Genomic DNA, 14017 nt, shown 5'->3' with positions numbered 1-14017 from the left:
CTTATGTCTCAGCTGGTGTGATCCATATGACATCTTCAAGCATCTTTTTGTTATGATTTGATCACATTGTTTATTTCTGTGAGCTTGTAAAGTTATTTTTGACAGCTTTGGCGCTAGCAATGCTATATTTTTTATGGAATTTCTATTTCATGGAATGTCAGTGTAACTGTACATGTGGTGCCAATAATCCAACTCTTCTACATATACATAGATACTCCTCAAGCCACTGTACAATGCGTGGCAGAGGGTACCCTATACCACTACTGGTCATTTCCTTTCCTGTTCCACTTGCAAATATCGTGAGGGAAAAACGACTATCCATATGTGTCTGTATGAGTCTCAATTTGTTGTATCTTATCTTCGTGTTCCTTATGCGCAATGTATTTTGATGGCAGTAGAATCATGAGGCAGTCAGATTCAAGTGCTAGGTCTGTAAATTTTCTCAGTGATGTTTTTGTCAAACACAACATCACCTTCCCTCAAGTGGTTACTATTTGAGTACCCAAAGCAACTCAGTAACACTTATGTGTTGTTCGAACCTACCAGTAACGAACAAAGCAGACCACCTTTGAAGTACTTCGATGCCTTTCTTCAATCCAACATGATACGGATCTTAAACAATCAAGCAGTACTTAAGAAGAGCTCACACTAGCATCCTATATGCAGTCTCCTTTACAGATGAACCTCCCTTTCCTAAAATTCTCTCAATAAAATGAAGTCGACCACTGGCTTTCCCTACCACTTTTCTCACATGGTTGTTCCATTTCTTATCGCTTTGTAACGTTACACCTACATATTTAAACGACTTGACTGTGTTAAGCAGGACACTAGTATACGAACATTAAAGGTTTGTTCTTACTACTCATCCGCATTAACTTAAATTTTCCACATTTAGAAGAGCTAACTGCCAGTCATTACACCAACTAGAAATTTTCTCCAAGTTATCTTGCATCTTCCTACTGTCGCTCAACTTCGACACCTTACTGCACAGCACAGTATCATCAACAAACAATCATGGAAAAAAAATATATATCACTTCCCTGGGGCACTCCTGACAATACCCTTGTCTCCAATGAACAGCCACTGTTGAGGACCACATACTGGGTCCTATTGCTTAAAAAGTCTTCAAGCAACTCACATACCTGTGAACTTATTACATATGCTCGTACCTTCATTAACAGCCTGTAATGGGGTGCTGTCTCAAGTGCTTTCTGGAAATCTAGAAATATGGAATCTGCCTGTTGTCCCATCCGTAATTCACAGTACATCAGAAAAGGGCAAGCTGAGTTTTGAATGAGTGATGCTTTCTAAAACCATGCTGATTTGTGGACATAAGCTTATCAGTCTCAAGAAAGTTTAATATATTCCAACTGAGAATGTGTTCAAGGATTCTGCAACAAACCAAAGTTAGGTATAGTGGTTTGTAATTTTGCAGGTCTGTTCTTTTACTCTTCTTATATACTGGAGGCACCTTTGCTATTTTCCAGTCACTTGGGACTTCGTGCTGGGCAAGAGATCCATGATAAATGTAGGCTAGGTAAGGGACCAATGCCACAGTGTAAAACTTAACTGGGATTCCATTTGGACCTGGTGATTTATTTGCTTTCAAATCTTTCAGAAGTTTCTCTAAGCCAGGTATGTTTATTACTATGTCATCCATACGGGAATCTATCCGATGGTCAAATGATGGCATGTTTGGACAATTCTCCTGTGTTAACAATTTCTTGAACATGAAATTTAAAGCTTTGGCTCTCATTTCGCTATCTTCAACTGTCACAAGAGACTGGTCAACAAGGGACTGAATGGAAGCCTTAGACCCAATTAGCCATTTTATTACATAGGACCAAAATCTTCTCGGGTTCTCTGCAACATCTTTTGTTATGGTGTGATGGTGGTACTTCTTATATGCTTCATGCACAGATCTTTTCACAGAGGCACAAATCTCTGCTAACCTTTGCATGTCATCATCTGCGCATTGTCTTTTAAACCAAGAGTGCAACAGCCTCTGCTTCCTCAGCATCTTCCGAATTTTGTTATTAAACCATGGTGGATCTTTTCCATCCGTTATCCACTTACTAGCTGTATAACTCTCTAGACTACAATTTACAGTCTGCTTAAACCTTGCCCATAATTCCTCTACATCTCTCTTACTGGAACTAAGTGATGCCACTTCACTGTCTAAGTGAGATGCTAACAACTGCTTATCTGCTCTATCTAGCAGAAACTCTCTCCTAGCCTTCTTGACTGATTTACTGACTTTTGTAATCACAGTTGCTATAACAACATCATGATCACTAATCCCCATTTCTATAGTGACATTATCGATAAGGTTTGGCATATTTGTAGTTGCAAGGTCTAAGATATTTCCATAGGGTATGGGCTGCCGAGCTAACTGTTGAAGGCAGTTTTCAGAAGAAGTGTTCAAAATTAATTCGCATGACTGTCTGTCTGACCTCTCCCCTGCAATGAATCCATGGACATCCTAGTATAAACTCAGTATGTTAAAACTGTCTCCAAATAGTATTGCATGATATGGGTATTTATGTGCTACTGACAGTACACACAGTACACAGCGAAATCAGGTGCCCGGTAAAAACATCCAACAATAAACTTGGTTTCACCTAACATCTTTTATATGTGACCACATAACTTCACTGTCACACTCAACTTTCACTTTCCATCAGTAAAGCTCTCAACACTGCTATGTACAACTACTCATCACCAACTAACACTGCAGCAAAAACCAACCTGATATAAACTGAGCAGAATTCAATGCAAGCTTGATGGGCATTACTGCTGAAAACAGCAAGTACTGTTTGTGAACAGAACAAGTCTATCTGCAAACAAGACAAACCACACTTACTGTCGACATTTTCACTACTACGCAGATATTTTCAGTGCGATAGATTTTACAGAAAAATAGCAGTAAAAAGACAAATGAAATGCAATTACTCTTTAATGAGACCATGTTATAACCACATTACTCAGAAAATATTCCTAAACTATCTCTGAAATTTTATCTGTAGAACTCTGGTTCACACTCTAGAAAGAGTCCACGAACACGGACATTGTTGAACAAGTAACTCTTCAATGCAGCATATATTCAGTGGGTCTCAGCCTTTGGTGTCAATAATAAATGTAGAGCTGAAGTGGAAACCATCTTTCATGTGACATTTGAAGCAGCCACAGTGAATGCCAATAGATAAATTTTGCGCTTCCTGTTCTCACTTACCTCATTACGCTTCTTGGCACCTCAAATAATATTTACAACTTCCATTTGACTCACCAATCTACTTCAGTTCCTCTCTCTTCTTTTCTTTACTGACAAAAAAAAAGTGACGGACACTTCCTTAAGTTGTAATTTATTTTACTGATCAATCAACACACAGGCATTACTCCATACCAACACAGAAAGCCAATGTCTGGGGTTTCCATATACCACCAAATATTTAAGCAAAAACAACAACAACAAACAGAAAACACTGACTGTTTACAAGAAGCAAACACCAATTGCTGAGACATGTTGTCATACCCTCAACTGATCGAGCCAGTTCCGTATTTCGAGGAATGACTGTTCGTTAGTCAGGTCAAACAGGAGCAGGAATCCCATGGCATCTCGGTAGAATGCAGTTGTTAAGCTACGAAATCTATGCAGATCAGAAAAAAGATAACACAGTAGTTAGAACTAAACTATAACTAGTGGGTTATTTAATTCCAACTAGGGCATACAGCTGTAAGGGCCAGTAGATGAGTTCTGCAAGCGTACGTAAGCTCACCGGACAAAGGATTAGCCGCCTAACTTGAGGTTCCTGCATATGGTGTAGAAAGAAAAACAAATGGAGACTGAGGTTTCACAGTATGCTGAGAATGAGAACATTCGAAGTGAAGCATATGCCCGGAAATATGACGGAAAAGGATATTCACTGCATCACTTTCAAAGGAACTGACCAACTTTTGCCTGGCATTCCGGCCCGAGACGCTGGCAGTCGTGCATGTGTGAGGTGTGCTTGCCTGCATGCGTGAATTGTGTAAGTGTCTCTTTTACTGATGAAGGCTGTGACTGAAAGCTTTATGTCGGTATCTTTTAATTGTGCCTGTCCACGACTTGACGTGTCTTCTTTAAGCTAAGTAGCAATCTGTCTTTTCCTACATTGTTGATATTTTTGCCTAAATGATTCAGAGAAAGCACAGAAGGCCCACATCTTCAACTCCACAAGCCACCTTATGGCAATGGCGCCCATACGATAGTTCACAGGGGAAGCTCAATGTGTAGGTATGAACTATTTCTAATATTGTGGAAGATTAATAGCGATTTGTAAGTAGTCAGAAAAAAGTTCCAAATTTTTTCCTTTGCCTGAGAGTTGGAGGGTTGGTGGATGGAGGATGGGGTCGTGTGGCTGCCGCCTTTCTCCCCTTGCCCCCAGGCATGGGTGCCCTTGCTTTATGGTGTTTGGCACAGCGTATTTGTGAACCGCTGTCACCTTCCCCCTTTCCTGTTCCAGTCGTGATCATTTTTTGGGAAGAATGATTGAAGGTAAGCCTTCATGTGAACACCAATTTCTCTTAATTTTATGTTTATGGTCTTTACATGTGATATAGCTAAGAGAAAGCAATATATTGGGTGACTCTTCTACCAAATGTCATTCTCCCATCTTTAACACTATGGTGCAGAATGCCTCTCTTGCAGCATTGACACTGGAGTTGGCTGAGTACGTCTGTAATGCTCTCATGCTTTCTAAATGAACCTATAATAAAAGGTGCTACTCTCCTTTGGATCTTACCTATTTCCTCTATCCCTCATATATGGTACATACCGCGGAATGATGAGCAATACTGAAATATTGGTTGAAGGAGAGTTTCATAAGTTACCTCCTTTGTGCGTGGACTACAGTTCATGAGGATTCTTGCAATGAATCTGTCTGGCACTCACTTTGCATGTAATTAATTTTACATTGTCATTCCTCTTTAAACCACTCCATATGCATACTCCTAGATATTTTATGGAAATGACTGCTTCCAATGATTGTTCTACCATTGTGTAATCATACAATAACATGTCATCCTGACTATTTATTGCAATACATTACATTTGTTGATGTTGAGAGTCAAATGTCAACCCAACACCAAGAGTTAATCCTCTGCAGGTCTTCCTGCAGTTAGTTGCATTTTTCTAGCACTGTAAATTTTCTGTATACAACGGAAAAAAAACTAGTATATCTCGAAAGACAACATTAATTTTGATCCAATGATGGCATATGCCACCAAGGGCACAGTAAATGTACTGATAATGGTTTCGATGTTGTCTGCCAACAGATAGTGTAGCAGCATAGCTATAGCGCACCATCTGCTTCTATCCTTGAACAGGGAATGCTCACAGCCAAAAAGCTCAGTGTGGTGCAAACATGTGAAGCAACCAGGCAACAATTCCATGGAGATGCATTTATGCTTGCTACAGCCAACTGAGCGAGTTTGAAAGGGGTCAAATTGTGGCCTTATGTGTGGCAGTACAGCCCTTTCAGAGAATTGCTACAGAAATTGAACATGTTGAGAGAATTGCTACAGAAATTGAACATGTTGTATCAGTTATGCTATGATGCTGATATCAGTGATCACACGAAGATTATCACACCTGTAGATGAGGTTCTGGACTTCCACACAGCACAGACGACCACTACGATCTTCATATTGTAAGGACAGCAGTAGCAGATCGCACAGCTACCACAACACAGATAAGAGGGCTTGTCAGCCCAGACCTGTCAATACAAACTGTTGCGAACTTGTTATTAGCAGTGGAACTACGAGCACACACACCTCTAGCCTGTCACAAGCAATCCAAGGTAAAGAAGGAAGAAAGATTAGGTTTTAGTGTCCCGTCGACAATGAGATCATGAAATTGGATGGGGAAAGGAAATTGGCAGTGTCCTTTTCAGAAGAACTATTTTTGCATTTGTCTAGAGTGATTTGAGCAAAACATAGAAAAACTAAACCTGGATGGTAGGACAAACATTTGAACTGTCATCCTCCCAACTGAAAGTCCAAAATATTATCCACTGTGACACATAAACACTGTACGAATAATGTGCATCCACAGTGATCACCAAAGTCTCCAGTCTGAACCCAGTTGATCTCTGCCCGCAAGTCACAACTGTTAACGAACCTCAGGGAGGTGGCGGCGACTAATTTTTTGTCGAGTGAGCTTACTGGACTTGTGAAAGTTGCACAAGTATTACACAGCGTTTATCAACGCGTAATGTTATGGGTGTGATTCCGTGATGGTGTTACAACTTTTAGGGATGATGGAGAAGGGTAACTGTATTAATCTGAGGTAAGGGACACTGGTCCGGAAATGACTGAGTCTAAAGTTGTAAGCAAAAATTGTTCCGATACCTCTAACAGTCAAATATGTGTGCCTGTACCATTGTTGCTAAGATTGTAGGGTAGTAGTATGGACCAAAACATGGAAATACTGTCTGGTAAACATCAGCTCTAAAATGCATATTTTAAGAGATATGAGCACTTGTCCATCTTCAATACCGTGAAATTGAAATATTGTATCCCGGCTGAGACACAAGTTGAAAATATGGTCACTATTTTTTATTTACTTAAATTTGCCATATTTCGTGACAGTACCTTTTCCGTTAGATGTTTGCAAGGCGATATTAGTCTTGGCTTCAGTTGTCTAAGTATGATTCCACAATGCATCTTTGTCGGCTGCAGAAAAGACGTGGTTCAACGTGTTTGCCTCATTTTGGTGTTTCAAATACCATTTCTTCAAATGTAGTTTCTTTTTTTATGGTTAATACAAAAAAAATAGTAACATAATTCAAAATTATTTATGACGGCGACCTTCACATTGTTCTTCCGTCAACACACACCAAGAGTTAGCTGCCGACTGACTATAGTCAAAGACGACTCCAGTGTCAAAGATATTTTACACAACACACAAGCTTCCACTTGTAATCAGTCTCTTTGCTATTCTTCGATACATTTACTAATAGTAATCAATATGCTTTCACTCTCAAAAACATAAGTAAATTAACATATAATAAGGCAAATTACAATAAATTTTGACAAAAAGTATAAAAAAAAAATTTACAATTTGGTATCGACAAATACAGTAAAAAAAAATAACATCTCCCAGATCCATTACAAAATACATCTCTTCTCCTGAACAAGTGCCAACAGCTCTAAAGCTATACAGTTTATAGCCCATATTTGCTCGACATTTCTTTTTGTTCTGATAGATACTGCCTCCTCTGAAACTATGGAAATCAAAAAATTTGCAATGAAAGAGATGTTTTTCATGTTATCAAAGTGATCACAGCTCTTAAGGCATGCTTTTTGGAGCCCATTTTTACTACACATTTTTTTCCTGTTTCAGTCCATATTACCACCTCTGAAATTTGTGTACTCTACAGTGCTAGCAAAAACAATACCAGTAAATGTATTCCACTATCAGAGGTATTAGAAAGATTTATGCTTATAACTTTTGATACAGCCATTTTCAGACCAGGTTCTCTTATCTTGAATTGATATATTTACCCTTCTCAACCATCCCTGAAAATTTGTATCATCACCACATAATCACTCTGTATAAGTGCAAACATATTTCCTTTGAGAGAGTTATAACCAGCTATTTATTTCAATCACAGCAGTGGGAAGATATAAATGATTACAACTAGTTTCAGACATTAAACACCATCTTCAAATCTCAATTGGTCAGTTCCAGTTCCAGGAGTCACATTTGTTGCTGTGAATGGCAGTGTCAACATTAAGAATTAATTACCAATCGAGATTGAAGGGCTCTCTCTGGCTGATATCAGAACACTTGTATATTCTCACAGAAGTGACTGAAATAACCCGATGTGAGTTGCAAAATGATCACACAACCTTGTCTTTCAAGCAAACTATCACCTGAGTTACAGATTAAATATGCCTCTATAACAAAGCTGTTAAATGATTAGCAGGCAAATAAGCAGAGGCAAACTATGAATGACGTGGCACAAACACAATTCCCTAAATTTGACACATTCACTGCAATGACCAATTTCTAAAATTTAAACAGTACAGCGATTTTTCCAGAAAAAAATCCTGTGGTTCATAACACAGTATGACAAATTTTCTGTCAGTACGAAATATCAGTTCCTTTTTAAATTAGATGGGAATTTTATAATGCTGCACTAACATGCCTTATCAATCAATCATGCAAAGGTTCTCATAACTAAATGCTGCTGCTATAGCATAACATTGACAAAGTTTGACAATTCACTTGGAATCCATGATTTAAATCTATATAGTTACAGGATCAGTAACGTTTACGCAGCACAGTGTTACTGGTAAAGTGATTTATCATTCAACCTTGACATAAATTGAATTATTAACAAAATCCAGAGCCATCTGATGGAGGTCTTTACAGAGCAGCAGCACTCAGATGGGTGATGGTGATGACGACGATGATGATGATGATGGTAGATATTACAAGTGCATTAAATGTCAGTGTGACTGAATGTTGTGACAGAAGCGCATTTAAATATAATCATAAAAAGGAAACACTTAATGGGTGCCTACATACACAAATTATAAAATAAGAAAAACAACAGAAAAATCAGAATCCGATAACAACAATACGGAAAGAACAGATTGCTATTCATAACATAGAGGATGCACTGAGTTGCAGATAAGGACAATGAAAAAGAATGCTACAAATTTTTCAGCTCTTCGACAAACTCCTTCCTAAGAAGCAGAAAAAAAAAAAAGAAACAGAACTTCATGCAACTCACACACACATGGTTACTCCTTCTGCGTACTAAGGCCCAACAGCGAATGGAGTGGGGAGAGGTGGGGGGGGGGGGGGGAGTGAATACAGCACAGCATATCAGAGTTGGTACACCCTCTTCTTCACCAGACTTCACCCAGTATGTTGTCCACAACAGCAAATGTTCAGCAGACACATGAGTATCGTCAGCATTGCACCAGGGAAGTGTGATAGGACTACTGAAGCAGCAGAGCAGAGCAGAGACATATAGGTGGGTAACTATATCACATGTACCTCCCAAGTCTCAACAGTTCTCTTCAGTTGAAACTTCCGGGCTGAGAGGCCGTGGTCGATGTATAAAATTTCCACCTGATGTTTCGCCAGTAGCCGGACGACATCAGAAGATGTCTCCCACAGATGGGAGACAAAACATCAGGTGGAAATTTTATACATCGACCACGGCCTCTCAGCCCAGAAGTTTCAACTGAAAACAACGCTGGCCATGAAAGCCCACATTGTATGAATCAACAGTTCTTTTAAAAAAGCCAATCACTTCTCTCTATTGTCATGCTCTCCCTACATCTACATATATACTCCACTAGCCACCAAGCAGTGTGTGGTAGAGGGCACAATTCACGCGCCAAAGTCATATTCCCCCCCCCCCCCCCTTTTCCACTCGCAGATCGCGCAAGGGAAAAACGACTGCCTGAACGCCTCAATACGAGCTCTTATTTCCCTTATCTTTGAATGATGATCATTACGAGATTTGAAAGTTGGTGGTAATAATATATGCTCTACATCCTCGGTGAAGATTGGATTTCGGAATTTAGTGAGCAGCCCCTTCTGTTTAGCGCGTCGTCTATCTGCAAGTGTGTCCCACTTCAAACTTCCTATGAGATTTGTAACGCTCTCGCGATGGCTGAATGTACCAGTCACGAATCTTGCCGCTCTTCTTTGGACCTTCTCAATCTCTTGAGTCAGACGCAACTGATAAGGGTCCCATGCAGACAAACAATACTCTAAGACTGGACGAACTAACGTATTGTAAGATATTTCCTTTGTTGAAGGACTGCATCGCTTCAGAATTCTACCAATAAACCGTAATCTAGAGTTTGCCTTACCCGTTACTTGTGTTATCTGATCATACCATTTGAGATCATTTCGAACAGTCACACCCACATACTTGACTGACGTTACCGCTTCCAAAGACTGATCATTTATTTTGTACTCATACATTAATGGGGACTTTCGCCTTGTTATATGTAGTAGGTTACACTTACTAATATTGAGATATAATTGCCAATCATTACACCACGCATTTATTTTCTGCAAATACTCATTGATTTGTTCACAACTTTCGTGTGACACTGCTTTCCTGTAGACTACAGCATCATCGGCAAACAGTCTAAGGCTGCTGTGAATACCATCAACCGGATCGTTTATGTAAATTGTCAAAAGCAGAGGACCTATTATGCTGCCTTGGGGCACTCCTGCAGTTACTCTTGTTTCTGTTGAAGTCACCTCGTTCAGGACAACATACTGCTCCCTGTCTGTTAGAAAACTTTCTATCCAACCGCATATGTCATTGGATAGACCGTAAACGCGCACTTTTTGTAGCAAGCGACAGTGCGGAACTGAGATGAACGCCTTTCGAAAGTCGAGAAATATGGCATCAACCTGGGAGCCGGTATCTAGAGCTTGTATATCATGCACAAAGAGGGCCAGCTGTGTCTCACATGACCGCTGTTTCCTAAAACCGAGCTGGTTTCTGCAGATGAGCTTCTCAGTCTAGAAAGGTCATTATGTATGAACACAAAATATGTTCCCTACTAGTAAGTTGCAAATGATTGGAGTGCTAAACTTGGAGATTGGTTACTGTATGGAACATTTGTGTATATGCACAAATAAAGGTGGCAATCCCTACATAATAATGAGGTAAAAATACTTACAAACTTTAAATACTGTGTCACAATTATTATTTATGGAAATTCCCGTCATTATCATCATATATTTATGTCTACATTCATACTCTGCAAACCACTGTTGTGCATGGCAGAGGGTACTACCCACTGTACCATTTATTATAGCTTCTTCCCATTTCATTCATGTATAGAGTGTGAGAAGAATGATTGTTCAAATGCCTCTTTGTGCACTGTTATTAATCTAATCTTGTTTTCACGATCCTCATGGGAGCAACACTAGGGACTGTGGTATATAAGGTATGATCAAAAAGTAATGGAAGTTTTTGTTTATCTTTAAAGAATCTCTGTTTATTCATCAACATCAACTTTGTCCCCTTCAGAATACTCCACCTCACTTGTGCCACTTCCAATCTTGGAAGCACTTCTGGAACTTACTTTTTATTGTGATATTAAGCTCCTTCAGCAATTCTGCTTTTATCTCACCAATGGTGGCAAAATGACAGCCTTTCATGGTTCTCTTCGGCCTTGGAAATAGAAAGAGGTTGTGTGGGGTCATGTCCGGTGAATACGGTAGATGAGGAAACATAATGGTTTGGTTTTTTGTCAAAAATCATGAACATACATTGAGATGTGAGCAGAAGCATTATCGTGATGCAATTTCCACAAGTATTTCTGCCACAGTTCTGGTTGTTTTCTTCAGATTGCTTCACACAAATGGCGCATAACTTCCTAGTAATATTCTTTACTGACCACGCGACCATAAGGCAGGAACTCATAGTACACTTTTCCATTGCAATCAAAGAAACATTCAGGAGAACCTTCACATGTGATTGAACTTTAATTTTTTTCGATCTTGGCTCTTCAGGCAGTTTCCATTGGGATGATTGGGCCTTGGTTTAAATGTCATATCCATATAACCATGTTATAACCTTCTTTAGAGGTTCTGACTTGTTGACTTTATTCAGAAATTTCTCAGCAATGTCATCAGCTATCTCTCTGATGTTGATTCAGCCATTTTCCAGAACCAATTTCTTTAAAAGTTTGAAAATCAGATTATAAGTCACACAAAATTTAAAAAAATTCCCCTATATGGTAAGCAGCAATCTACCCTTTTCACAATATTGTTGTTATTCCATCCTGGATTCTGCATTATTTGATTACAGCTCATATTCCTACATTCATCACATAAGAGGGTTCTCGGAACTTTGTAAGTAGGCTTTCTTGGGATATTTTGCTTCTACCTTCAAGTGTCTGCTGGTTCAGTTCCTTCAGCATATCTGTAATGCTCATCGGTGGATCAAACAAACCTGAGACCGTTCGCACAGCCCTTCTTTGTATACACTCAATACCCCCACACCCTGTTAGTCCTACCTGGTACAGGTACCACGTATTTGAGTAATATTCTATCTAGGGTGCGTTGTACAGGTGTCCAATAACCAGTTTCCTTTGCAGAATGTTGCATTTTCCCTACTACTCCACCAATTAAACTAAGACTGGTGCCTGCTTTACCTACAACTGAGCCTATGTGATCATTCTATTTATTTTCCCTACAAATAGATGAGTATTTTAGTGTTTTGAGAGTCTAACCCAGGCCTGGTGAAGTGTGGCTCACGAGCCATTCTCCTCCAGCGAGTGCTTCCACATCCAACTTGACACCTGCAGTGCTGTTACAACCCTGCCACAGCCTATTGTTCACTTGTTTGTCTGCACTGCTACAAAGATTTACTCACTTTAATTCTGTTGCTCGGAGCAACAGGTTTGTAAATGTTCAATGACATTAAACAGTGTACTGAGAAAAATGGTGATTTTCAAAAGCACTCTGCAATTTGTGCTGATAGCACACGAGTTACAATTGATATCAAAAATATCTTCCCTGCTCAATTAAGAACCAGCAGAAAAAAAGTGTTCAACTTTTCAAAGAACTATTCATCAGGAAGCACTAAATGGAAAAGTGTCAGAATGCTATCAGCAATGAAACATGTAATGAAAATTATGAATATATTATAACACAAGAAAGAAGCAAGTCAAATCTCACTATTCCATCAAAAATTTAAACAGTTTTCAGAAAAATATTTATGCAGAATATGGAGATACATTTCTTCATCCTGAAATTCACTGGCAACAAAATATTTAGGCTGGTCTTTTTTTTTTCATTTAGAAAAGAACTTTTTTAAGTTTTTGGATGTTGTTGTTGTTGTGGTCTTCAGTCCTGAGACTGGTTTGATGCAGCTCTCCATGCTACTCTATCCTGTGCAAGCTTCTTCATCTCCCAGTACCTACTGCAACCTACATCCTTCTGAATCTGCTTAGTGTATGCATCTCTTGGTCTCCCCCTACGATTTTTACCCTCCATGCTGCCCTCCAATACTAAATTGGTGATCCCTTGATGCCTCAGAACATGTCCTACCAACCGATCCCTTCTTCTGGTCAAGTTGTGCCACAAACTCCTCTTCTCCCCAATCCTGTTCAGTACCTCCTCATTAGTTATGTGATCTACCCATCTAATCTTCAGCATTCTTCTGTAGCACCACATTTCGAAAGCTTCTATTCTCTTCTTGTCCAAACTATTTATCGTCCATGTTTCACTTCCATACATGGCTACACTCCATACAAATACTTTCAGAAAAGACTTCCTGACACTTAAATCTATACTCGATGTTAACAAATTTCTCTTCTTCAGAAACGCTTTCCTTGCCATTGCCAGTCTACATTTTATATCCTCTCTACTTCGACCATCATCAGTTATTTTGCTCCCCAAATAGCAAAACTCCTTTACTACTTTAAGTGTCTCATTTCCTAATCTAATACCCTCAGCATCACCCGACTTAATTCGACTACATTCCATTATCCTCGTTTTGCTTTTGTTGATGTTCATCTTATATCCTCCCTTCAAGACACCATCCATTCCGTTCAACTGCTCTTCCAAGTCCTTTGCTGTCTCTGACAGAATTACAATGTCATCGGCGAACCTCAAAGTTTTTATTTCTTCTCCATGGATTTTAATACCTACTCCGAATTTTTCTTTTGTTTCCTTTACTGCTTGCTCAATATACAGATTGAATAACATCGGGGAGAGGCTACAACCCTGTCTTACTCCCTTCCCAACCACTGCTTCCCTTTCATGTCCCTCGACTCTTATAACTGCCATCTGGTTTCTGTACAAATTGTAAATAGCCTTTCGCTCCCTGTATTTTACCCCTGCCACCTTTAGAATTTGAAAGAGAGTATTCCAGTCAACATTGTCAAAAGCTTTCTCTAAGTCTACAAATGCTAGAAACGTAGGTTTGCCTTTCCTTAATCTTTCTTCTAAGATAAGTCGTAAGGTCAGTATTGCCTCACG

General features: G+C 39.3%; 1 protein-coding gene across 1 annotated transcript in view; it reads right to left on the bottom strand.

The window, feature by feature from the left end:
* Window positions 1–14017, bottom strand: part of LOC126215112 (ras-related protein Rab-27A) — a 76693-nt gene that overhangs the window by 37789 nt on the left and 24887 nt on the right. Inside the window, exon 4 of the mRNA XM_049941766.1 lies at window positions 3533–3647. Coding sequence (XP_049797723.1) covers window positions 3533–3647 — 115 coding nt within the window. The remainder of the gene's footprint in view (window positions 1–3532; window positions 3648–14017) is intronic.

The sequence above is a fragment of the Schistocerca nitens genome, chromosome 12 (assembly GCF_023898315.1).
Source record: "Schistocerca nitens isolate TAMUIC-IGC-003100 chromosome 12, iqSchNite1.1, whole genome shotgun sequence".
NCBI lineage: Eukaryota > Metazoa > Arthropoda > Insecta > Orthoptera > Acrididae > Schistocerca > Schistocerca nitens.
Note: the sequence above shows the minus strand (reverse complement) of the source record. Positions and strands in the feature narration are given on the sequence as shown.